The sequence below is a fragment of the Felis catus genome, chromosome D1, assembly GCF_018350175.1.
Source record: "Felis catus isolate Fca126 chromosome D1, F.catus_Fca126_mat1.0, whole genome shotgun sequence".
NCBI classification, from domain to species: Eukaryota; Metazoa; Chordata; class Mammalia; order Carnivora; family Felidae; genus Felis; species Felis catus.
Window position 1 is genome coordinate 74,047,705 of NC_058377.1, and position 26,992 is coordinate 74,074,696.

The following is a 26,992-nucleotide window of genomic DNA, read 5'->3' on the forward strand; positions in this document are numbered from 1 at the left end:
TTTCCAGTATTCCTTCTGCCTGGAACGCCTTCTCCTCACCTCTGCCTACTCAACAAATATTTGTTGAATAACAGGGTGAAGAAATGAAGGAAGGAATGTGTGAATGAACGAATGACATAATACATCTCTGTGAGGCAGAAGAACTAGAAATTCTGAATCTCGGGGCGCCTGGGTGGCACAGTCGGTTAAGCGTCCGACTTCAGCCAGGTCACGATCTCGCGGCCCGTGAGTTCGAGCCCCGCGTCAGGCTCTGGGCTGATGGCTCAGAGCCTGGAGCCTGTTTCCGATTCTGTGTCTCCCTCTCTCTCTGCCCCTCCCCCGTTCATGCTCTGTCTCTCTCTGTCCCAAAAATAAATAAATGTTGAAAAAAAAAAATTAAAAAAAAAAAAAAAAAAAGAAATTCTGAATCTCATTTAACAGATGAGGAAATTCAGGACCAGAGAAGTTAAATGATTTGCCTAAGATTACACAGCCAAAAAGCAGCCAAATAGAACTTGTGCCTGGCTCCTCAGGCTCTTTTGGCCACATTAGGCTTCCTCTTAAAGTAAAAAGTCACTCTCAGATTAGGAAAAAGCTGACCCAAGATTCCTCAAAATGGGCCACTTTCCTCTTGGCACACATCTGAGAGCACTTTACGGCACTGGCTGTCACTATGATTATTGACAGCTCCCATGAGACAGGCAAGGTCCCCTGAGAAAGGGCAAGCACAGTGCCATCTGTCAAGAACCTAAAAATGATGGTGAAATTACAGGCCAGTCACTTAAAGCATGCTCACTTTTAGAAAGCTCCTGGAACAAATCAATCCCCACCAGGAAAGAGGAGAAGGATTCCTTGAATGGAAACTGAATCCTCTGCCTGGGACCTTTGAGCCCTTCCCAGAACCATCTGGTGAGCTCGCGGCATGACTGGTGTCCCCATCCACTGTGGACAGAAAGGGAAACCAAGGACCCCAAGGCAAGGCCTTGGAGACACACAGGGTCAAAGCTGGCCCTGAGACCGTAGGGCACCAGACATCACTGTCAGCCTCAGGGAGCTGAGGCTCGCTGCCCTGGGCTCCTCCAAGAAGGCAGGAAGAGGGCAGGGCCCCAGGCTGGGTCTCCCAAGCACAGCCACTGAAATGGCACAGCTTCCCCATCCAAAAACTGCAGCTGTCCCATGCAATTCACACTCGCTGAGCCTCTCCTCTATGCCAGGCGAGACCCAGAGGTGAATAAAACAGAACAAGTCCCTCACCCAGGAGGGTCACGTTTGCTGAGAAGACACTGACAACAAGTAAACAAATAAAGATACCATGGTTTCAGGCAGTGAAAACTGCTACAGAGCAAAATAAGGCAGGGCAGGGAGAAGAGTGTGCTGAGAAGATGGTGGTGGCTACCTCTGATGGGGGGGGGGGGGGGGGGACAGGGTGGGCCACTATGTGACGATGGGCAGAAAGTGCCCAAGTGCGGCAGTAGCTTCGTGGGGACCAGAGATGAGCACTCTTGGCAGAGGAACTGCTGGAGCACAGGCACAGAGACTCGGCCTCCCCTCAGCCTCCACCCGAACCTGCCAGGACTGCCTGCCCTTCACTGCTTCTAAGGCCTCCTCCCCAGCAGCCCACCACCATGACTCCCCGACTCCCAGAATGAGAGAACAACATTTGCTCCTCCCTGCCCTGAAGCTTGAGACACCTGCCACATTTCCAGCACACTTTGAAAGGCGGCAGCACGATGCAATGAAATGAATCGGACTTTTGACACCACACAGAGCTTGGCTGAAGTGTCCGTTTTGCTTAACTATCTGTGTTACTTTGGACAAGCCACTCAGCCTCCCTGAGCCTCAATTTCCTCACCTGCAAGGCAAGGGAAGTGAAGCCTACCTCACAGAGTTATGAGGAGTATGTAAGCAGCAGCACCTGGCAGAGCACCTAGCACATGGTAAGTGCTTGGCAAAGATTGGTCCCCTGCCCTACCTGACCCCCTGGGAAATTAAAACAATTTTTTTTGTTCAACCAATCGTGTCAACTCGTGTCTTACTGCACCTACCTATCTGTTGGGTGTGGAGGCTGTGAGATGACCCTTGAGGAAGATCCCATCACGGCACAGACTATGGAAGGGCCCTGGCCCAGAGAACTGGGCCAACAGGCAGGAGAAGACAACAGACACGACCCTTACTGCACGTGCAAGGATGAAAATCACCAGGACCAGACACTCAAAGAAACCAAGATCAAGGCGGACACTTCACTGTGTCCTCTTCCCTTCCCACCTCTGGCTCACTGGCCCAGGGCCCAGGCCTTTGTCTCCTGGCTCTCCTGGGGGGCAGCCAGCTAGAGGCCAAACCAATCTCAGTTCTCCTCACAAGCGAGGAGACAATCAGGTATTAACTCACAGCAAGACCTTAGGTAACCTCTTCTCTCTTTGGGCCTGAGCTTTCTCATCCATAAAAAGAGGGCCTGGGTGACCTCTAGGTCAGATCTGACCTTGCTAATTCTGACTCTGGATGCTGGCCCTACTCACCTCATCCCAAGGCTGTCTGCCTGCCCACTGCTGCCATCTGGTGGCCCTGTAGGCCCAGCTGCACTTGGCTTTGGCCAGGCCGCCCGGCATGCCCCTTATTCGAATGATCCTGCTTCAAAGGGTGGATCTTGCTTCTGCTTCAGCTGGACACACTCTATACTTCTATGGACCACAGATCAATGGGTATTCATTGCCAAATAAAAACCAAAAATAACACCAGAACTTCATCTCTCTAGCAGAGATGACACCACTGTAGCTGAGAACCTCACCTCCCTGCCCAGAGAGAGGAAGGAACTGCCCAAGGTTGCACAGATCAGCCATAATTCCACTTAACCACAATGCTTAGGGCTGATGGGCACCCTGGAAACCAAAAATAAAGCCAGCCCAGGGCCAAGGAAACAAAGCCTTTCAAAGTTGGGAAACAAACTGTCAGGATTCCTTGCAAACCTCAAGAAATGGTAAGACCAGGCATGGGAACATGTGAGCACTGCTTGAAATGATGCACTGGAAATAACAAACTGGAGGTACCCGGGGCATCTATCTCCTAACCTTGGAGGGCATCATTCATGCAGACACCTGCAGGCCTTCCATAAGCCAGCCTCCAAGTCACCACCACAGCACAGATCCCAATCGAGGCAGAAACCAGAAAACAAGGAAGACACACTGGGGCAGCACCACGTGTTTGCACGTGCTTCTCCCACCAGACATGAACTCCTTGGGGTAGAGTTATATCTTTTCTTCTCTATATCCAGGCCTCTCAACACCTGGCCAGAGCAGCTTGGTAAAGTATATCCAGGCAGATCTCTCAGGTTCCTGCACAATCGTCGGAACTGTCTACGTTTTTTGGACTCATGTGACCACACTCTTGGCTCTTGTCTGCAGCCTTCTCCTAAACGCTATAGTGCAGACCCTGAAAAAAACATACTGTGTGACTTTAAATAGGTCACTTGCCTTTTCTTGCCTCTATCATATCATAACTGCAACATAATAGGAGTTCTACCAGATGATCTTCAGAGTCCTTTTAATACTAAAATTCTAGAATTTGAAACCAAATCAGGGCAAATCAAGGCAATTCTCCTGAAGAGCAGAGAGCACAGTGGGAAAGAGGAATCAAACAATGCTTCCCTCTAGTGGTGTAATGCTGTCACTACACCCTCTCAGCTCCAAGCCCTATCAACAAAGTATATTCAATCCCCACCTCGACTTTGAACAGGAAAAAATCAGCTCGCACTCAGTGCAGAGGAGCAGTAAAGAAAGCAAGGCCACCAGGAACCAATGAGGCCCTGAGCCAATCCAGGACAGTGGAGAAACCCCCATCTTTCAGAACAAGCATAGCTTGAAGCTCAAAGGACCTTTTGTGACCTCCAACTTCCCTCTTCAGATGAGGAAACCAAGGCTCAGGGATGTTCAGAAGGGACTTGTCCGAGGTCACAAAGCTGACTCATGACTAAGCCAAAAATAGATCTCTGCGTTCCTGCCTCCTTCTATAGTCTCTTGCCTCACCTCCATGCCTCCCAAGTGAAGCCCATGGAAGTGACTTGTCAAGGACATACACCCAGGAAAGGGTGGTGAAGGGGCTAGTTCCCTGCACAGACAGGCAAGAAATTTTATTCAATTAATCTTAACATTCAATCAGACTTAACCAGACTGCAAACTATTTAACATAAAAATATAAATGAAAATAAAAGCCTCACATAATCTCACCATCAGAGAGAAAATTCTCGTTGTTTCCTTCTAGTCTTTCTTATGCAAACATTCTTTACAAAAAAAAAATAGAAGTTATAATGAGGTAACTTATTGTAAACTACTCTTCACTTACTATATAATGAGTATATTCTTCTGTCATTAAATATCCTTCTAAAGCATTCTATTTAACAGCTATCTATTCTAACATATGTTGTATCATCATTTATTTTAACTGATCCCCCTACAATCCCTCTTTGTGTCCACACATTTGTTGTCATTATAAATCAGGCTGCAATGAATGGCATTATACTTAATCTTCCAACAGCTCCATAATTATTTCTTTAGGCCAGTTTTATTTGAATATAGGATAGAATTTCAGAGCCATAATGGTCCTTAGAGATCACTACATCCACAACTTCCTATTGCCCAGATAGGAAGAAAGGGACCAGGGGGGTTTGTGTCTTGCCAGAGGACAAAAAGAAAGCAACAGAGCCAAGTCCCAAACTCTCCACCCATTAAAATGTGACTTTCCCTAAGGATTTCGCACCCTTCTCTGACCACCCTCCCCCACACTGACCTCTCCTTCCCTCGAAACCCTAGAGCTTTCAGTGTCTTGGCCACTCTTCTGACTCTTTGCCACATTCTTTTTTATTCTTCTACTAAGTATTTCATTTGTTCATCCAACCACAAGCTTCCTGAAGTATTTTATATTCCCCTGTATTCTATAGCATAGTGCTAAACATTTTTTTTTTCAGTTTATTTATTTACCTTGAGAAAAAGAGAAAAAACTCAGGAGGGGCAGAGAAAGAGAGAATCCCAAGCAGGCTCCACACTGCCAGCACAGAGCCCAATGGAGGGCTCGAACCCACGAACTTCAAGTTCATGACCTGAGCCAAATTCCAGTCAGACCGACTGAGCCACCCAGGCACCCCTGTAGCACAGTGCTATACACATATAAGTAAGCATTCCACAAATAACTGCTGAAGGATCAAGGATAACTAAGAATTTCCTTCCTTATTGTTTAGAAGAATCAAAAATTGGAGAAAGATGCTAATGAGTAAGAGCATTCTGAGATACATACTTGGAATCAGAATAGCAGGCTTAGGGACCAGATTCAAGTTTCAGCTCTGCCAGTCTAGTAGACCAAGGAAAGGCAGCTAACCAATTAGGGACTTGTCTGTGACACAAGGATAACACCCATGTTGCCACTTCACATGAGAAAATGGATACAAAAGCGCTATATAATGATAAAAGTGGTCCGTAAGAACTATGACTGGGCACCTGGGTGGCTCAGTCATTAAGCATGTGACTTCAGCTCAGGTCATGATCCCACAGTTCATGAGTTCGAGCCCCGCTTTGGGTGAGTTTGAGTCCCACTTCAGGTGAGTTTGAGTCCCACTTCCAGTGAGCACGAGCCCCGCTTCAGGTAAAACGTGAACCCCAGAGAAGCCCCACTTCTCGCTCTCTCTGCCCCTTGTGTGATTCTCTCTCTCTCTGTGTCCCTCACTCACTTGTGCCCTCTTTCTCTCAAAAAAAAAAAAAAAAAAAAGAACTATGATTGTATTATCATAAGCAGAAATGCAGCTGCTTCTCTGAATCCTAGAATGGCCTCCTGACCCTTGCTCCTGGGCACCATCTCCTAGTTTCTGCTCCACACACAAATCTGTTAAGGGAATCTACGGCTACACATTTCAGGTAAGAATCAGTTTTCTTGAAACAACTTCATGTACAGAAGGAACTGCTATTCCTGGTTCACGTCCCTGGGTTGATTAGTAAAGCCATCCACATCTCCTCATCATCTCTGGAAAGAATATGACAAGGTGGAAAGAGCACCGGACCGAGAGCTTTGGGATCTGAGTTCTGCCCTACCTCCTTCACGCCCTTCCCCTCATCAGTCCTCAGTTTCCCCATCTCTAAGCTGAAGGAGTTGGGCCTGATGAGCTCTAATTTCCCATCCATTCCTGACATTCTAAGGATTCTAGGATAAAAACTAATGACTTTAATGAGAAGCAAAAACTATTCATTTCAAAATAGTCCTTTGGGCTCGATTTGACTTTCAACCATTGTGTTTTCAGAGTTCTAAAGCATAAACATCATGAATTCCAAAGCATCTGCTTTAAATAGAGCCCATGAGGTCAGAATCTCCTGAGCTCGGTTGAGGTTTCACGATACATGGTCCCAAAGAAGATGGAGTAATATACACTGTCACCCTACTCTAGAAAGGATCTTGGCCCCAAAACAGAAAAATCAGCATTAGATATATTTATAAACTCAAAAAAAAAAAAAAAATAGTGTGAATCAATTGCTGGGCTTGGATTTCACTAATGCTTAGACATCAAATAGAATAAAATATTTCTTGGCCAGTGACACTTGAAGAAAGGAGAGTGGCTAAGAGTTGGTCCCTTCCATGTGTGCCATGCAGTTCTCCACTTTAAAGAAACAAAAGAATAAAACATATCTCAGTTAAAAGGATATAACCAAGAACCAGGAGCACTGTGATGGGAGGGGGGAAAATTCACTGAAAAGTAGAATCAGGTTGCCAGCTTAAATGCTGCCATAAGGTCACCTGCTCTCTTCTTTCAGTTTTCCCATCGGCAAGGTAAGGAGATGTCTTCTGCCATCTCGGATTCTCTAAAACCTCCAACTCTCCAGGACTTTCTTTGGTGACATTGAAGAAAGTGAAGAATGTCAACAATCGTATGTGGGCTCACTTTCTCAGTCTATAGCCTTTGTGAGACCACAGGCTACTTGGGGATACTGCGTGGCTCAGGGAAAGCTTCCAGTATGAGGGAAGCAACCAGATTCCAGACACTCTGACCAATCCCACATTCAGGTCTGAATCTTGTGTAAATCATTCCCCTTGAGATTCTAATAAATCACCAGCAACCAGCACTTAGCATTTGTAAGCATTGATCTTTCCGCACTCTCCAGGAGAGTCCTGAATCAACCTGTTACCTGTCCAGAGACATCCACATCAGTGCCACAGAGACTTCTGCCGGAAGGAGAAGATATGGGGCATGTGACCTCCAGAGAGCTCCAGAGCTTTCAAGAGCAGAGGAAACTAATGTGTACTGAACCGACACATGAGCCCAGTCCCCACGGATACTGGAAGATTTAAGACAACATCTCATTTAATCCTCACACAAGGTCAGCAATATTTCCCCATTTCCTGATGAGAAAATAAGCTCATGTTTTCATCTGCCCAACATTACTGAGTACCAAACTCATATGTGCCAATTACTTTGCCAAGCACTGGGGATATAATGCTGAGCGAAACCAATTGTAGTTCCTGCCCTTATAGAGCTCACAGTCTAAGGGGAGGAGGAATCTACAAAAAACAGCACACAGGAGAGGTTGTAGTGCTATGAGACAGATAAAAGGAAAAAGTGATTAGTCAGGGAGAGCAAGGGAAGGCCTCCCTAGGGAGGAAATGACCAAGCTGAGATCTGAGAAGAAAAGGATATAACTAAGTCAAAATGAAGAAGGGGCATAGGAATAAGCGTGCCAAATAGAGGGAACATGAGGCGCAAAGGCACTATGGTGGGAAATACATGATGCATTCAAGATACCAGGGAAAGGCCACAGTGGAGACTGGTTGGCTAGCCAGAGCTGGCATGGTATGACACAGGGCTAGCGAGGCAGGCAGAGGGCAGACCACATGGGGCCTCGCGGGACCACTAAGGAGTGTGTTTTCATCATAAGAACATTGGGAAGCCACTGGAACGTGAAACGATGGGTTTGTAAAGACCTTCCAACCGAGGTGTAGAGAACAGATTGGGGGGAAGGGAGTGAGTGTAGGAGGATGAAGATGTCAGAGGCCACTGCAGGATCCAGGCAAGAGGTTTCAGGGGCCTGACCTACGGTGGTGGCCACAAAGGTGGAGAGAGGCGGGGCTGCCCACCACCACGCACTCACGAAGGGGGCAAAGCTGAGACTCAGAAACCTAGGTCCGTCTGACTTCAAAGTCCACATTGCTTTCTACCTTGCCATTTATTCATTCATTCAGCAATTTAGCTACTAACCATCTACTATGTGCCAGGCCTATGCCAGGTGCTGGGGACACAGCCACAAGCAAAACAGACACGGCTCTCTCAGGGTGGGTATGTATGATTACAAATTGGGATGAGTAGCATGAAGGAACAATAGTGTGATCAGAGATTTTCACAGAAAAACTACCTGGGCGGCCACAAAGATAGATTGTCCTAACTCTTCCTAATGAAACAGCCACTTGCCAGCTATGTGTAAGTGAAAGACTTTAGGAACCTTTCCCTCTCAGAGCTGGGCACTGAGCATCGCCTCTCTGGACAGCGCATAAGCCCTCGGGGAAAGCTGGTATGTCTCAAGCCCTGCACAGACTCTGATGACAAGGAAGTCTTTCTAAAAGTCTTGCTTATTCCTTAATATACTCACACATCCCAGCTTCAGGCACCCCTCACTTAGTTAGGTGTGTACAGAAGTTTACAATTACTGGGGATCTTTCACACAGATTCATTCATTTGAACCTCACGGCGGCCCCACGTAGAATGCAGGCAGGTTTTAACACACTGCGTGAGAGATGAGGAAATAGAGGCCAAGAAAGGTGAAGGTCGCCAAGCTAGGAAGGCACCCAGATCTGCCACCCAAATCTTACTAGAAGCACCTTGGGCCGGGAAATCATGACTCTCGGATGAGACAGCTGCAGGTCACTGGGCCTGGATAAAGACACCCAGGAGTCCCACGAAGTTCCTGAGAACAATGATCAGGGATATTAAGCAGCTTAGGAAAGGTTTCTAGAATGCAGCTCCTCCAGCCTGAGACACAGGTATCCTTGCCAACTTTCCCAGATTAGAACAGGTTCTCTTGGACTCTTTCCAAGTGCCTCTGACTAACAGAGAAAAGTACTTTTCCATCGCAAACACTGCAGGCAGGCACCAGTCTTCTGAAGAAGGAGGGCAGAGACTGCATCCCAGATTCCCATACAGACAAGTTCTAAAGTTATCCTGATAGCATGTGAACTGCCCTAGCTAAGCACCTACCACCAGGGATGTGTGTGAGTCCTGGGCACCATATCTCAATCTTGGCGAGAATAACATTCAGGGCCAGGTATTTCTTTGTTGTGGGGTGTTGCCCTTGCATTGCAGGATGTTCAGCAGCATCCCTGACCTCTACCAAATAGATGCCAGCAGCACCCCTCAGTTGTGACAACCAACTAAGTTTCCAGATATTGCAAACATTCCCTGGGGCACAAAATCGCCTATGGTTGAGAATCACTGGTCTAGGGACCATGGAGATAGGGAAAAGCAGAGTCCGCTTCTCTGTCTGTCATCCTAACCCACTCCATCCCATCCCATCTCACTGGACAGATATATGGCCAGTGTGCATAGATCCTTCTTTTAATCAGGATCACACAACCAATGCCTTCCAGAATTAGACCGAGAGCAGCCCTGTGCTGATGTGGCCTGCCAGCAGGTCCCAAGAGCAATTCACCACTGGAGCTTGTACAACTACAGTCAAGTAACTCCTTGTTCCACTAATGAGCTGCTTCTGACCCTGTGAGCAAATCTTGTTCCCATTAATATGAGCAGCTGAGTCTGATTAAACCAGGAGCCCTGGGTGTTTCTTCTCAATGACACTGGGCCAGAGCAAAAGCTTCTACTACCACTAGAAGGAGTGCAAAATTGGTGAATCAAAAAGCAGGAGACTCCCATTTACCCAAATTCAATACAAGAGCCAGGACACTCAGACAGACCAGCTTACGACCATTCTTGGACTAAGGGGAAAGTGACAGAGTATACACACAAGAGATCTGAATTAACAAGCTAATTAAACAGCTGAAACATTACCAAAAAATCTTGCTGTCAAGTGGAGGTGGAGATGTGAAGCTGAGCTCCAGAGCAGCTGGGGTGACTCAAACAGTGTTAGGGCCCTGGGTTCCAACCTCCCACCGGGAGGGCTGGGCTTTAGCCCAGAAGTCGAAATCAGTATCAGTTACAATGCTACAAAGTTAGCATCCAAGAAGCAGCATCTTTGTGTCTTTCATTGGTCAGCTACATAACTGGTTAAGGGGTTTACTGACAAACTCAACCGAACTCACTGCCATTTGGTAGTAAGTGTATTTCATTGCACTGTAGTTCTTTGAAGACTGACTAACCATGAAACAGCCACGTGTTAACACCCAATTACTCACACTACTGCTACCTTCTATGGCACTCCTGCGCACTGTCTTAGCTCCACTGTTAGGTATCTCCTACCGTAATGTACCGAAGCTGGATAACAGGTCTCTCTCCCTTAATGGACAAGGGGCTCCTTGAGGGCAGGATTTAGATATACTACAAGGTATGGTACATAAACAGATCCTCACCATCGTATGATGGATGGACGGATGGAGGGTAAAGTCTTCCATGTCTATATTCTTAGACTTAGGCCTGTCTACACATTTTACGGAGGGTACAGCCCAGTTCTTTTCTCCTCTGTTTCTCCCACACTCACCACATTGCTCAATGGGTTCCCAATAAACAATAACTGATTTGGTTGGAGTCATGAATGCAAAGAGAACCAGTGACACCAAGGAAAGAGAGATCAGAAATCCTAGCTGTCCACCCTGACTCATATGCATTTGAATATTTACTCTCTTTCAACTAGAAAGTGAAGATACAGAAGTGAACAAGACTAATAATGGTGCCGCCCCTCACAGAGCTCAGTGTCTGGGGTAATAGACAAATATTAACAATTATACAAATAAACAACTACTATGCTTTAAGAAAACTTTGTGTAGGGACACCTGGGTGGCTCAGTCCATTAAGAGTCCGACTTTGGCTCAGGTCATGACCTCACGCTTCGTGAGTTCAAGCCCCGTGTCAGGCTCTGTGTTGACAGCTCGGAGCCTGGAGCCTACTTCAGACTCTGCCTCCCTCTCTGTCTGTCCCTCCCCGGCTCACACTGTCTCTCTCTCACACACACACAAAAATAAATGAACATTTAAAAAAATTAAAAAAAAAAAAAAAAAAAAAAAGAAGGAAGACTTTGTGTAGACAGTCCCAATCTTCAAGCAGTCTAAACCTCTTTGAGAAAAGTCATGATTTTTCCCCTTTAGAGCAGCCTCTGAAGTGGTCAGTACAGAAAGTTTATTTTATGCCTTTGTTACACAGGCCTCTGTTCCAAAATGGTCATAAAATTTTTTAAAAGACCAATTAAAAGCATCATCGATACGAACACTCACGAGTGTATGTGTGTTCACATGTGTAGTATGTGGGACTTCCCAAGGATAACTGAAGCTCACCCGAGCACCTACAAAAACCAGAAAGCACTGCAGTAACTGACAGTCACTAGGTAGGTATTTGGGAGCCTAGAGATCTGCGTGTAGCTAACAAGCAGGCCAAAGGCAGGCAAAGGGACTCCTGAGAACCCCTGAAGTTCAAGAGACTTTGACATGATAACAGATCTTGAGAATCACAAACTGCCTGTCTGAGAAACCCTACCAAAGTCAGCAGGAGCTGTGGGAAGGCAGGGAAGAAGAGAGGCCACAAAACAACAACCCCAGAGAACAAAATCAGCCATGTGGAGACCACAAAAGGAGAACTGCCCCACAGAGAAGACAAGAAAGAAATGGAGACTCAAGAGAAGATAAAGATGCCAACAGCCGGATGGCATGCATGGCACCATAAGGGAACAGCTGATGTCCAAACCAAAGGTTTGTTAGGGTTAATGGAAATTTAAATCAAAATATCATGCCAGCCGTAATTCAAAATAATGCTCCTGCCTCAATCTTCAAATACCAATCTTCAAGTTTCTGAAACCTTTAATTTAGACTCAGGTGGAAACGCAAGTAAAGTCATCTCTTCAGCTATGACAAGGCAAAGACTCCCCACCTCCCCAACAACCTGGACAAATTTCTGGGAACGTCTGCTGCAACAGGTTCCTTCTCAAAACCTCAAGGAATTCATAGGACCAGAAAGAGTTCATCTAACCCAGCCTTGCCTTTTTGGGTGCAGCCCTTTGATCCAGACAGGAAAGGCTCCATATCTGGCTGACCACAGAACTCGATCCCAGATCCTCCCCATCCCAGTCCTTAAAGCTTTTCGTTGTCAAAACCTACCTACTTAGCCCTGAGCATTCATAGCTGTTTAGACAGCTGTCCCCTCCCGCCAAAACTGCTCTCACCAACCACAAATTCTCTGCTGCTCTCTCACCTGTCTGAGCAACCAGGTGTGTCCACCCACTCCAGACAGAAGTGACCTTTTCATTCTGAAAACAATGTGCTTCTATTTTCTGGGGCAGAGGAAGGAAAGCAGCCAAGGAAGCCAGTTGCCCGTGCTTGTTGCTTCCCCAAACATACAGCTCTCCTGCATCTTAAACAAACAGAAGGGGAACAAAAGAGGTGAAGGAACATTAGTTCAAAATGATGGAAAATAACACAATCTGAAAAAAGAAAGTGGCTAAAAGAAGTTGTATTATTCTTATGCTACAACGTGGCCTACAGAAAGCAGGATACAAAATTCATGTACGGCATTTTAACGTAGAAGATTGTTTTTAATTCTATAAATAGGAAACGAGGCCAAATGTTCTTCCTAGTCTGTCAAGGAATAGGAACGTATGAGTTTATTTTTTCATTAATTCATTCAGCAAATATTTCTTGAACGTCTACCCTAAGAAAAACATGTTTCTCCATTTTCTACATTTTTTTAATGTATGCTTGTATTACCTGTGGTTAGGAAAAATATGTATTAATTTTTTTAAATAACAGGTTAAAAGATACATTATTTAAGCTTAAACTTTTCTGACCTGGGAGGATTTCTCTACACACCCTGTCTAGCAGAAAACATCATGCTGCTGCCTCCCTTCTGTGCAGCACCATAATTCACTGGAACCTCATAGTCCTTCTGAGGTATAAGCAGCAATGCGACTGACTGACAATGTGAATTAACAGAAAGACAGCAAATTCAGAGTCAAGTGATGCTGGCTTCTATTCCTGGACCTGCTAACTAGCTACTGACCTTGGGCAAATCACTTCCTAAGCCTTAGTTTCACCAGCTGAAAATCAGAGGGGAGGGCGGTTGGCCTAGAAGGGCAGGCAGTGTAATTGATGATATCAGCCACAAGAGAGACTTGTGGGCCACAGTGGCAAGCTAGAGGACACATGCTAGTCTACGAGGCATTCACGTTCTAAACCATTTTTAACTGGAAGCCACACCAAATGGAGCCATAAACTACAAAATTTGGCCCAAGAACCTATACTTTATGACTCTTTGAATGGTCTCTAAGAGCTTTTGCAACCAACCCTAACATTCTAAGTTTCTACACTCTACTCTATAGCACACAGCACGCTCATGTAGCTACTGAACATATGAAATGTGGACAGTCCAAATTGAGAAGTGTTGTAAAACCAAAAAAGTACAACAAATTACGAAGGCTTAGCACACCAAAAAAGGGGGGGTGGTGCTTGGGTGGCTCAGTGGGTTAAGCACTCGACTCTTGATTTCAGCTCAGGTTATGATCTCACAGTTTGTGAGATTGAGCCCTGCATCAAGCTCTGCACTGACAGTGCAGAGCCTACTTGGGATTTGCTCTCTGCCTCTCTCTCTGCCCCTCCTCCACACCCTCTCTCTCATGCATGCTCTCCCTCTCCCTCTCAAAATAAATAAATAAACATTGGAAAAAAAAAAAAAAGAATGTAGCTCCTTAATAAAATTCATATTGATTACTGGTTTAAACAATATTGTGGATATACCGGGTCAAATAAAATATATTATTAAAATTAATTTACCTGCTTTTTACTTTTTGAAATGGTGCACACATTATATTTTCGATTAGCATTCTTCTAGAAGATAAATTAAGCAAGGGTTGGAGATGTTAAATGACTTTCAAGATCACATGGCTAATAACAAGTCAAGTGGAAGCGGAAACCAAGCCCTCTGTTTCCATTGCATTTTGTGACCTTCCAAAAAAGTTTTCCAGTGCTGCTTGCCATAGGGCAGTCTGGTAGAAAGCCAAAGAGTATAACGAAAAAGACATCAGACCAAGATTCGGGGTTCAAGTTCCAGAGCTACTATTCAAGCTTTTTTTTTTTTAAGTTTATATATTTTGAGAGAGAGAGAGAAAGAGAGGGAGAGAACGAGAGAATGAGTGGGGGAGGGGCAGAGAGTGAGGAAAAGAGAATCCCAAGCAGGCTCTGCACTGTGTGTGCAGAGTCCAATGTAGGGCTTGAACCCACGAACTGTGAGATCATCACCTGAGCTGAAAACCAAGACGTTTAAACCGACTGAGCCACCCAGACGCCCTCAATAGCTATTTGATACTGGGTGCATCTCTTCACCTTCTGGGCCTCTGTTTCATCAGGTCTAAAATGAGGGAGTGTAAACCAGTGGAGCCATTTTATCACCCAGATGACCTTGCAGCACTGACATTCTGCAGTTCTATGATGTGAATCTGGTCTATTTCATACCCTGAGAGAGGGCAACCTCCCTGGACTTCACCAGAGTGTACAAAGTATGAAGATCCCTTATGAGGACCCCCTCAGCCAGTCTCAACCCATTTAATGGACTGGTTAGCTACCAAGATGCCACTCATAGTGCGCCTGTGTCTATAATAAGCCTTCATTTATCTTAGTAAGTCTAAACCAGCTTTTTTGCAAAGACAAACTGTCTTCCACATGCGGATCATTACACTGTTGCATCAGCAGGCAAAATTAAATTCTCCTGCAATGCCAAATAATTATATAATCCACCACAACTCCAGAGTAAAGGTCTAAAGAGCAATGAGCAAAATCCAGTGTGTGACAGCTCGAACTAGACCAGGAGAAAGGGATATTAATCTTGATCATTTTTAACCCACTTTTAAAGTATCAAAAACCAATTTCCTTTCTGAATGTACTAAAAATCACTAAATTATACACTTTAAAGAGACAAATTTTATGTATGAATTACATCTCAATAAAATAAAAACTCAACATCCGTTTTAAAAACACAATAAAAGTGTTACACATATGAAATAATAAATAATTTCACTAATCATAAGATTTTCTAAGAAACTTTTAGCAAGCAATTAGAGAATCTCTAAGTTTACATAATACTTGCCATCAAATTAATCAGGACAGATTAGAAACATCTCTTAGTATACTCTTATTCTCAGAAAAGAATGCCTTGCTGGGGCGTCTGGGTGACTCAGTCAGTGGAGTGTCCGACTCTTGATTTCAGCTCAGGTCATGATCTCTCAGTTCATGGGATAGAGTCCCACATTGGGCTACACACTGATAGTGTGGAGCCTGCTTGGGATTCTCTCTCACTGTCCCTACCCTGCTCATGCCATCTCTCTCTCAAAATAAATAAATAAACATTAAAAAAAAAAAAGAAAAGAAAAGAATGCCTTCCTCAACCCCCACTGACTATAGGGCATGAACTAGTCACTTCTCACCCTGGGGTCTGCAGCCCTTCCTCTATAGAAGGAGAGGTGGGGCCAGATGCCCAGGGGAGTCCTTTATAGTTGGCATTCACTTCAACTCAACACTTTCAACATATATGTAAGTCTACCTAATATGAGACATAGGCTAAAAGTAGATTTTTCTTTTGTTGGTTGCTTATTTTGAATTTGTTAAATCACCAGTTATCTGTAGTTTAGAATGTATAATGTATTTAAACTCTCACACTATGGTTCTTGTATTTTGGAAACAGTAGCAGCTTCTCAGTTGGACTGCATTACAAATTTGATGTTGAAGAACGCACGTCACTGTTAATTTACACGTACTGTGTACACACCTTAATTTCCACATAAAACACTGAAAATACTAAGTGTGAAAGTCATTCCCCTTTGCTTAAAAAATGCCCTGCATTCAGCTCCATGTGAGAAGTCTTATCAAAATAAATCTCTCAGACCTCTTGTCTCAGTCTACTGGTAGGGATCAGGGAAATCTTGGCTTTGAAAGAAAACCTTTGGAAGAGGTCACCTTCACTTCCAAGAATATGTTGCATCGCCAATGGGAAGTTTGTACTATATTGGTGGGGGGGTGTCAAATGGATGAAAGGATGCATAGTCAAAAAGAGAGATATAGTGTGAGAGAGTAAAACAGATTAGACAGAGATGGAGGGATCAAAGAGACGAAACAGACTAGAAATACATAAAAATACAAAATAGGTTAGAAAAATACATAAAAATACAAATAAATTAGAGAATTATGTGCATAACTCGATTTAGAAAGATATACAGACACATAGATTAGATAGAAAGATACAAAGATGAAAGGTAAATAAAAATGGAGACAAGTAGATAAATAAAGAATAGATGAATACAGACAGAGCAGACAGGTAGATAAATAGACTAGAAGATAGAGGTGGATAAAACAGGTTAATCTGAGAGCAAACATCTAGAGAAAATACACAGTTGAATTAGACACCAAAATGGATCTGATGGATAAGATAACAATGTGATATATAAACTAACTATTGGCTGTGTGATTTGGCAATCACAATTACCCTCAGAGGAAGATATTATCCCTACTGTACAGTTGAGAGGAAAGGAAGTGAGCCGGTATTTCCTTCATGTATTTTCATCTTCACTTCTCACAACTATCCAGAGTATTTTGATACATAAGACAACAGTCTCCGAAGGTAAAGAAACTTCCTAAGATAAGACCAGGGGTGGCAGCAGAATTCTGACTCAGCTCTTCCCTCCGTGTCCAACATCCACCACGCGAGGCAGAAATGGTGCAGAACTCTGAATGGCATGTTAGACTAAAAGAGCTGGTACCAACCCGTCAACGAAGCTGAGTGATCTGAGCCAGCAAGAACACAGGTTGCTTTAGAATTCTCCAGGCCTACAAAAAAAAAAAAAAAAAAAAAAAAAAATCTTTTGAAATCACATTCACAACAGAACAAACTGGGCAGAGAAGGAGCTCAGGCAGCACCACCAGGGCCCAGGAGAAACTTGCAGCCAGAGCAGGCTGGTCTAAGTTGGTGGCGCTGACCAAGAACACGAACGACATGGTGGGGAGACTAGTTACCTACCAAGGGACTGAACAAATAAGTTAGTGTTACTGGAGATAAAGAAGCCAGATTTCTCACTAGCAGAGAGAAGAGGAAAGGTACAGACGTAAAAAGGTGGAAGGCTAGAATCGACCATGGGATAGTGGATTGTCTTAGAGAAATCATTGTAAACCATCATAGCTCCTGGTAGAAGCAGACAAATAGACACGGGTGTACATATGTGTAAATGTGTGTGTGCACATGTCTATCTCCTAGCTCTGTCCATCAGCAGGCCTAGAAGCAACAAGATCTCATACATTCAGCTGCCATCACATGCAGGCAAACCCAAAACTCCAAAGAACACACAGGCAGAACTAAGAATTTGAACCTGCTTTCCAAATCCAGCACTTTTTCTCCCTTAATTATACTGCCTTCACTGACAAGTTATAATCCCAACCAACTCTGCTAGAAACTGTGGTCACTGGGTCTAACATGCAGAGAAATACAATCTATTCTGCAACTCTTTTCTGACACTTTTTAAGTTTATTTATTTTTGAGAGAGAGACAGACAAAGCACGAGCAGGGAGGGGCAGAAAGAGAGGGAGACACAGAATCCAAAGCAGGCTCCAGGCTCTGAGCTGTCAGCACAGAGCCTGGCACGGGCCTCAAACTCACGAGCCGTGAGATCATGACCTGAGCTGAAGTCGGATGCTTAACCAACTGAGCCACCCAAGGTGCCCCCGTCTTTTCTGACACTTCTGTTTAATTAACTAGTGTCTTAATAAAATGCCCTTCACACCTTCAAGTACCCTGTAGAATGAGAAAGGGACAAAACAGGTGTTTCCAACACATTCATCAGAGAGGAAGCAAGAGGCCTTGTGGTCAGGCAAGGAAAGGACACCCAGGGCTGCAGCTCCAGAAGCAGTGGCAAGTAAGTAAAGATGGAGGAATAAAAAGGGAAAGACTGAGGGCAGGAAGTTCACGATCTATTCTAATGTCTCATCATAAAACTCCCCCAATCAACTTGGAACGTAAGCTGTGCCCAAATCAGAACCCAAACAAGTCATTTAAATCAAATAAAAGCATTTCTGATTTCTTCCAGTTACAAGTCCTATGCTGAAAGAGAAAGTAGACACAGTTCCTACCCTGAAAAAGCTCAGTCTTTGGCATGTGGGAAAACATATCAACAATTCATAATAATGCAGTACACTGTGCTATCCAGGCATGTGAAGAAAATGCAATGGTGTCAGAAGAGGGAAGACTCTTCACTGAGAAAGCTGTATCTGAGCTATGCTTTGAAAAATGATCACAACAGAATAAAGATTACCAGAAGGAACAGGAAGGAAAAGACATTTCAGACAGGGTTAACAGCTTACCCATAGACACAGAGGAATGAGAAAGCAGAAAATGCCCAGGGAGCAGTGAATACCTAGATGAGGCAGGAAAAAATGTCTGGGAAGTATGAGTTTATTTTATGAATGCTTTCAAGGTCATGTGAGTTGGACTGCCTATCTAGCACCCAGTGCCCCCTTCTCCTTCTCTAAGAGTACCCTCCCCAACTCCACCACTGGGCTTCAGGGTGACCAATCTCACCGCCAGCTGAACAGGAGAGACTCCAGGACTTAGGAAAATCAGAACAACCCCAACACCTTGTATATCACTCCCACCATGGCTTTCCCTTCCCTTCTTTCCCCACTTCCTATCCCACCCTCAAAAATTCCTCCTTTGCTCTCACCTAGAGGAGAGTAGAGGTTTCCTGTGCAAGTTTTTCCTACAGCCAACACTCAGAAGACTGGGCCACAAAGTAAGAGAGCAAAAAAGGAAGAAGAGGAGATACAGACATGGTGCTATATACAGAGAAAGAGAGGGGCCCACCGTGAGAGCACAGAGCAGAGGGAGAGGTGAGCAGAGAGAGAAGCCGAAAGAGGCTGGGCCCCAGAGTGAAAAACAGGAGAGAAAGCCTACAGACTAAATGACCAACACAGACACACCAACAGACCCATGGGCATAGTGCTCACTACCTACTCATGTGCCCATGTACAGAGATTTCCCTAGAGTAACACTCCTGGCCCCTCTCTCTACCTCCTCACTCACTCCTGCTCTCCTTTTGGGAAAGAGGAACTGGGCATGTGAGGCACAGTCCTTCTAGGTTCTCCCTTTGGGATGTGCCTACCTGCAGAGAGGGTGCCTCCTCATGTGCTCCCAGCCATGCAGTGAGCTTAGCGGGGCTGACGCCATGCACCTGCCACAGTGCCTGGTGAGTAAATCCAATCTGGGATTCAGAATCTAGAGGCTCACTATTGCTACACATTATCTCCAAACACCTAAGTCATGTCTTCCAACCTAACTATTAACAGTTCTAGTGCTACTATTCTGGTCTCCACTTAACTGACTCGCATCTATCTCTCAACGGGCTGCAAACTCTGGCATCGAGGAAGGTACTTTTACTGGGTTCGCAAAAAGTCTAACAAGACTAACAGACCAGCCAACACAGAGACTTAAGACAGAGGAACTAAGAAACAGCAAAAGCAAGATTCCATTTACCCATTTCCTACCTGTGTGTGTCACTATTTCTTGACAAAGAATAAATATAGGACTCAAGAAATAAGGGCCTTACCTGTCACTCTGCTTGGCTCCTTTGCTGTCAAAAACAATGGGAGAGTCTGCCCAGGGCATAACCGCCGTCCAGATGATGCCAAACCAGTTCCCCACTGGAACACAATGCCACTTGCTTCCCAATGGAACAGAGGAGGAAATGAAGAAAATGCTTAATGGGATTACTACCAGATTGCTTTTTGAGCCTCACTGTCATGGGAGATTCTCCATTCATTCTCGTTAACACGCCTACTAGGGACAGGCTCAGGGCTTCGAGGGGTCCTATGGCTTGGTTATCACCAAGCCAATCACAAGTCCAATCTTCAGGGCAATTTAAGACCATTCAAGAAAATTCCCACATACTAAAACTCCCTCCAAAAAATTCCAGGACATATGGCTCTTTCAGAGTCAAATTACTAGAACAACACCTTATTCATGACTAACCTGAAAGGACAACTCAAACTCCAGACCAAGCAGGAAAGAACCCTGATGATTATCAAGTCCATTCCTCACATTTAATAGGTGAGAAAATTGAGGTCTGGAAGAGAGGATGTGATCTGCCCAAGGTCATCCTTGGGAGCTAGTAGCAGAGAAAATACTAGGACTCAGCTCTCCTAACACCTAATGCAGTGTCTTTTCCACTACACCAAGATAAATTCAATGACTCCTAATTACCAAATAAATACATATTTATGACTGCAAGATAGCTTCTTAATAGTCACTACTTCAGTGGAATGGCCTTTTATTTCCCTATCCACTGAATCTAATTCATGTGCCCATGTTCTGAACCTCATACAAATGTGTAGATGACATTTTATATATTTAATCTACAGTCAGATGTGTGTAACTAGGATCCGTCACCCAACAGCACATTAAGGTTCCACTCCTCTCAACGTATCCTACAAACAACAGTCCTTTAGGCTATAAACAGACAAGTCTGCTTTGTGAAACATAAGTGATGATGACTGAGCACAATGTGAGCAAAACACAATACGCAAATAATACAGGGGCACCTGGGTGGCTGAGTCAGTTAATCATCTGACTTCGGCTCAGGTCATGATCTCACAGTTCTTGGGTTTGAGCTCCACATCGGGCTCTGTGCTGACAGCTCAGAGCCTGGAGCCAGCTTTGCATTCTGGGTCTCCTTCTCTTTCTGCCCCTCCGCTGCTCACACTCTGTCTCTCTCCTCAAAATAAATAAACATTAAAAAAAACACAATTGTTGAATACAAAATTTACCATCTCTTCCACAAATAAATTGCAAAAGGGTAAAAAAGGGAGCAAAATGAATCTTGAGATATCTGATATAGGATTAATAATCAGAATATATACAGAACTCTTAAAACTCAAAAACAACAGGGGCACCTGGGTGGCTTAGTCCGTTAAGCGTCTGACTCTTGAGCTCAGCTCAGGTCTTGATCTCAGGTCATGAGTTCAAGCCCTGCATTGGGCTCCACACTGGGCATGAAGCCTACTTTAAAAAAAAAACAAAAACAAAAACAAAAACAAAAAAACCCTCAACAAAAATCTGATTCCAAAACTGAGCAAAGGACTCGAATAGACATTTCTCCAAAGAAAATATACAAATGGTGAAATGCAGATATGAAAAGATGCTCAACATCACTAATTATAAGAGAAATGCAAAACAAAACCACAATGAGGTACCATTTCACATTCATTAGGATGACTACTATTTAAAAAAAAAAAAAAAACGGAAAGTAACAAATGTTGGCAAGGATGTAAAGTTATTTGGAACCCTTGCGTGCTACTGGCAGAAATTAAAATGGTATGGCCATTGTGGAAAAGGGTATGGCAGTTCCTCAAAAAAATGAAAATAGAATTACTATATGATCCAGCAATTCTACTTCTGGGTATATATCCTAAAGAACCAAAAGCAGGATCTCAAAGTGATATTTGTACACCCACATTCATAGCAGGTGTATTCACAATAGCTAAAACATGGCAGCAACACAAGCATCTGTCAACCGGTGAATGGATAAGCAAAATGTGACATATCCAAGTAATGGAATATTATTCAGCCTTAAAAAGGGAGAAAATTCTGACACATGCTACAAAACAGACAGACCTCGAGGACATTATGCTAAGTGAAATGAGCCACAAAAAGACAAATACTATACAATTCCACTTATATGAGGTACCTGTATGAGTGGTCAAAATCACAGGGTCAAAAAGTAGAATGGTGGTTGCCAGGGGCTGGGGGAAAGGGGGGATGGAGAGTTATTGTTTAGTGGATATAATTTCAGTTTCACAAGATAAAAAAAGTTCTGGAGATACACGGTGGTAACGGCTGCACAGTAACGTGAATGTACTTAACATCACTCAACCGTACATTTAAAATGGCTAAGACAGTAAATTGTGTTATGTATATTTTACCATAATAAAAAAATTAAGAGGAATAAATATATATTTTTTAAAATAGAGATACCTGACATACATATCCACCAACTGCAGTGTAGAGACATAATTCAAACCCTGATTTAAACAAACTGTTAAGAAATATATTTTTGAGACAGTCAAGAAAATGTAAACGCTGGATACTTGATCAAATTACAGATTTATTGTTAGTTTTCTTGTAGGTATGATGATGGCATTTTGTTAATGTTTTCGATAGAGTCCTTATCATTTAGAGATGCCTGCAGAAATATTTACAGATTAAATGGGAGAGGAGGACTTACAATTAAGTTAATCAAACACATAATGGAAACCGTACTGCTTTGTAACTGGACAGAAATGTATACGTAAGACTAGCAATCACAGAAAGTTGGGAGGAAAGGGGGAATTAAACCATTAATAGGCCATTCTCCAGTCCCACTAATCTAAGAGGAGAAGCTGCTTATAAGATGTAATCACTACCATACAACTCAGCAATCACACTCCTGGGCATTTATCCAGAGAAATGAAAATTTATGTTTGCATAAAAACTTGCCCACAATGTTTATAGCTTTATACTTAATAGCCAGAACCTAGAAACAACCAGATGTCCCTCAGTGGGTGAATGGTGAAAGAAACTGTGTTGTTGTGGACTGAGTTGTGCCCCCAAAAATTCACATGTTGAGGCCCTAATCTACAGTGTGACTGTATTTGGAGCGGTCCGTAAGAAGGTAATAAAGGTTAAATGGGTCATAAGAGTGAGGCCTTAATCTGACAGAACTGGTGTCTTTATAAAAAAGAAGAGACACCAGACGTCTCCCTCTCTGCATGAGCGCACAGAGGAAATGCCCTGTAAGGACATAGCAAGAAGGCAGCCATCTACAAGTCAGGAAGAGAGGCCTCACCAGAGACCAACCCTCATAGCATCTGGATCGCAGACTTGTAGCCTCTGTAACTGTGAGAAAATTCCTGTTGTTTAAGCCACCCAGTCTGTGGTATATCGTTATGGCAGCCTGAGATGACTAATTCAGTGGTACATCTATAACACAGAATACTACTACTTAGCAATAAAAAGGAACAAATTATTGATACTCACAACTTGGATGACTCTCCAGGGAATCATGCTGAGCAAAAATAGCCAACCCTAAAGAATTATATATTGTATGATATCATTTATATAATGTTCTTGCCAGGAGCTAAGAAGGGGTGAGGGTAAGTAGAAAGTGGATGTATAATAGACGCATAAAAGAAAATATAAAAGGGTGTATAAAAATGGGTATTATAAAAGGGCCACAGGCAGGATGGCTGTGGCAATGAACTGTTTGTGTCCTGACCGTATCAAGGCTGGCTGGGCTGTTGCACTACAGTTTCACAAAATGTTACCAGTGGGAGAAACTGGGAAAATAGTGCATGAGATGTATTTTATTTCTTACAACTGCATGTAAATCGAAAAATATCTCAAAATAATAGGGTTAAGAAAAATTTTACTATATGAGCAACATTAAGCCTCAGACGACACCAGTACAGTGCTGCACCAGACTCTTCCTCCCCTCCTCCACCTTCCCCAGGCCACGACTGGATGCATCCACACTTGAGCCTCAGCTGCCACAGCCAGTTAGGGCTGCACTTCACCCCACGAGAGTGGGAGCAGAAAAATGAGCCTGGGGAAGAAAAAAGGGCCGCTGCTCTTCTGCAGATGACCACCTCTCTCCACTTGCCACCTTCAAACCTCACACACACTGTCAGCCCTACGTCCATCACCACACTCTCATAGTACAGGAGACAAGCTCATTTGAAGCTTTTAAACTAATAAACATTAAAATGCACAAGGCAAGCAGTGGAGTTCACAGCAAAGAATGTGGGCCTTGGAAACTACACCACCTCAGACTCTGTTCCCAGCTCTACCTTTTACTACCTTACCCCCTGTGTAACCTTAGACAAGCACTTCGGCCTCTTCGGACCTCAGTTTCCTCACATGTAAAAATGTAACTCACATCACTGCAGGGTTGTGAGGATTAAATAAGGTATTAATTAAATCAAGAGAACCTAGCATCATGCCCAGAACATAATAAAGAGCTAGAAAACTTCATTTCTTTCCACCCTACCTGCTAAAGATTTCCCACATGACTTTGGCCTTATGTCCTCTCCTTTTAATCAGAAATGCAGCACAGCAGGACATTCTGAATTACTCCTTAAAGTTTGTTTGCTCTAAAGCGCTGCTTCTCCTCGTGATGTCCCTATTTTGAAAATAAAAGCAAAATGATTACCTGTAGCAGCTAAAGCATGCCTCAGTCCAGCAGCAATGCAAACAACCTTCTCTTTCAGGAGCTGTGAAAACAAAGAAAAGGGCTGAGGTCTTAGAATCACCCATCTGCAAAATGCTTTGGAATTTATGCCCTGACACAATGCAGCACAGCCCTCATTACATGTCTGATTGGTTTAGAGTCCCCAACTCCCAACATTTCCATCCCTCCATACTTCTGTATGTATCCCTAAAAGGAAAAATCTCTTAAAAATAATATATCACAATGTGTCTCAGGGCCGCAAGGGACCTTCAAAGTCATCCAGTCCAGGAGTTGGCAAATGTTTCCAATAAAGACCAGATAGTAAATACTTTAGACTTTGCAGGCCATATGGTTTATGTCATAGTACTCTACTCTGCCATTGTAGCATACAAGCAACCACAGACAATACATGAATGAATGGGCATGGCTACATTCCAATGAAGATTTATTTACCAAGGGTTCTAGCTGGACGACCTTTGATTTAGTCCAATCTCTATTCAATGCCAGATCCCTTCCACAACCCCCCACAAATCATCATCCAACCCCTGCCAAGCACCTACTTCCTATGGCACAGCCTCACTACTTCCCCAGGTGCCTATTCCATCTTTGTGCAGTTCCATTTATCTCCTTAGGTGGAGCCAAACATCTGCCTACAGCTTTTCACAATGCTTTCCAAAGACATGAAGACCACTGTCATGTCCTCTCTAAGATATCTTGTGGTGACTTTAAAACTAAGTCTTCAAATTCTTTGAGACCCATCCCTTCGAGATGTGGAGCTGGAGCTTAATTCCCCTCTTGCTGAATGTGGTCTGGACTAAGCAACTTGCTTCTAGTGAAAAGAATAAAGAAGTGATGAGTGGCTTAGAGACTAGGTGATAAAAGGCACTGAGGCTTCCTGCTTGGCCTCACTCTCAAATCACTCCTGGAGGAAGCCAGATGCCATGTCTGAACAACCCCATAGAAAGGCACTGAACCTCATGAGTTGCAACCTCATGAGACCAGCTAAGCTGTGCCCAGATTTCTGACCCTCAGAAACTAAGATAGTAAATACCTGTTGTTTAAAGTTGCTAAATTTAGAGTAATTTATGACACTGTAATAGATAACTAATACATATCTCTTCTTTTGGCCAAACATCCCCAATTCCATCAGTGATCCCCTGGTTTCAAATTCCATTCCCTTCTTGGTTTCTCTCCTCTAAATATGCTCTGGTTACTCAATCTCCCTCTTTTAAAAGAGACTGTATAGGAGCACCTGTGTGGCTCAGTCAGTTAAGCGTCCAACTCTTGACTTTGGCTCAGGTCATGATCTCATGGTCATGAGATCGAGCCCCATGTCAGGCTCCATACTGGGCATGGAGCTTGCTTAAGACTCTCTCTCTCCCTGCCCCTCCCCTGGGCATGCGTGCATGTGTGTGTGCATGTGCACACTCCCTCTCTCTCTTTCTCTGTCAAAAAAAAGCAGGGCGGGCGGGGGGGGGGGGGGGAGGTTGTATATGCATCAATCATGGTCCCTGTGCAGCTTTACTACATGTGTTTATTTACAGATCCACATGGCCTTCCTAAACTTTAGGACCCTCGATGGCAGGATCTAAGTCTTATTCACCTTTATGCCCAGGACCTAAGCACTAAATCAACAGAATACAACATCCCATATGCAGTCTGATTAGCACCAAAAAGGACAGGACTCTGGCTTCCCTTCTTTTAGAGACTATATTTCTGTTAATACAACCCACAACCACATTAGCTTTGGGGAAGATCAAATCTTACTACTAATACAACTTGAACATATTGCCCTTTAAGTATTTTCTCTTTAAAACAACAACAACTAAAGGGCTCTACATGTAGATTCAATCTCCTCAATTTCTTCAACTCACCTCCATTCCTTCCTCTCCATCCCCACTGCCATGGCTTTAGTTTGGACCAGGATCACCTCTTGTCTGGACTATTAGCAAGAGTGTCCTGAATAATCTTCCTCCTCACTACCCCTTCGGGCCCCGACCTAACACACTGTTCTTACCGTTTGCCATGCACCACCTCCCTGACTGTCCCCTCCCCAGTAGAATTTCTACCACTTCCTTATATTCCAGTCATACTAAACTGCTTGCAGTATCTCAAACCCTGATATTTCATGCTTCTACACCCTTGCTTACACAGTTCCTTCTGTCTGGAATGCTCTTCTTTTGTATCTATTCTATGCATCCTATCTCAAGTCAAGTAAATTTCTACTCAACTTTCAAGACTCTGCATAAGCCTGTTCTCACTCCACCTCCCCCTAGAAAGACTTAAAATATTCCCTCCTTTGAGGCTACACCTGCATCTACCATAGTTTAACATTTAGGTGTCTCTATATCTAATACGTACCACTAAACTCTAAGACTCTCAAATGCTAACATGTACCACTAAATTCTAAGACCTCAAATACTAAGACCCTCACCTTTGTCCCCACTGCCTAAACCCAGCACCTATACACCCAATAGTTGCTATTAAATAAATGAATGAATTTCTACTATATTTCACTTTGCCACATTCCTCCCATTGTTCAAGAGGATACAGCCTTGATGTATCCCAAATGTTTTCACCTCCTGATTCTGTCATCCAACATATTTTAA

At 43.8% G+C, this 26,992-nt stretch overlaps 1 protein-coding gene across 1 annotated transcript in view; it reads right to left on the reverse strand.

Annotated features, from left to right (window-relative positions):
- The window catches only part of SERGEF (secretion regulating guanine nucleotide exchange factor), a 235,719-nt gene that overhangs the window by 199,416 nt on the left and 9,311 nt on the right, over positions 1–26,992 (reverse strand). The window contains 4 exon segments of the mRNA XM_003993032.6: positions 12,350–12,508; positions 16,903–16,965; positions 19,731–19,844; positions 24,366–24,426. Coding sequence (XP_003993081.1) covers positions 12,350–12,508; positions 16,903–16,965; positions 19,731–19,844; positions 24,366–24,426 — 397 coding nt within the window.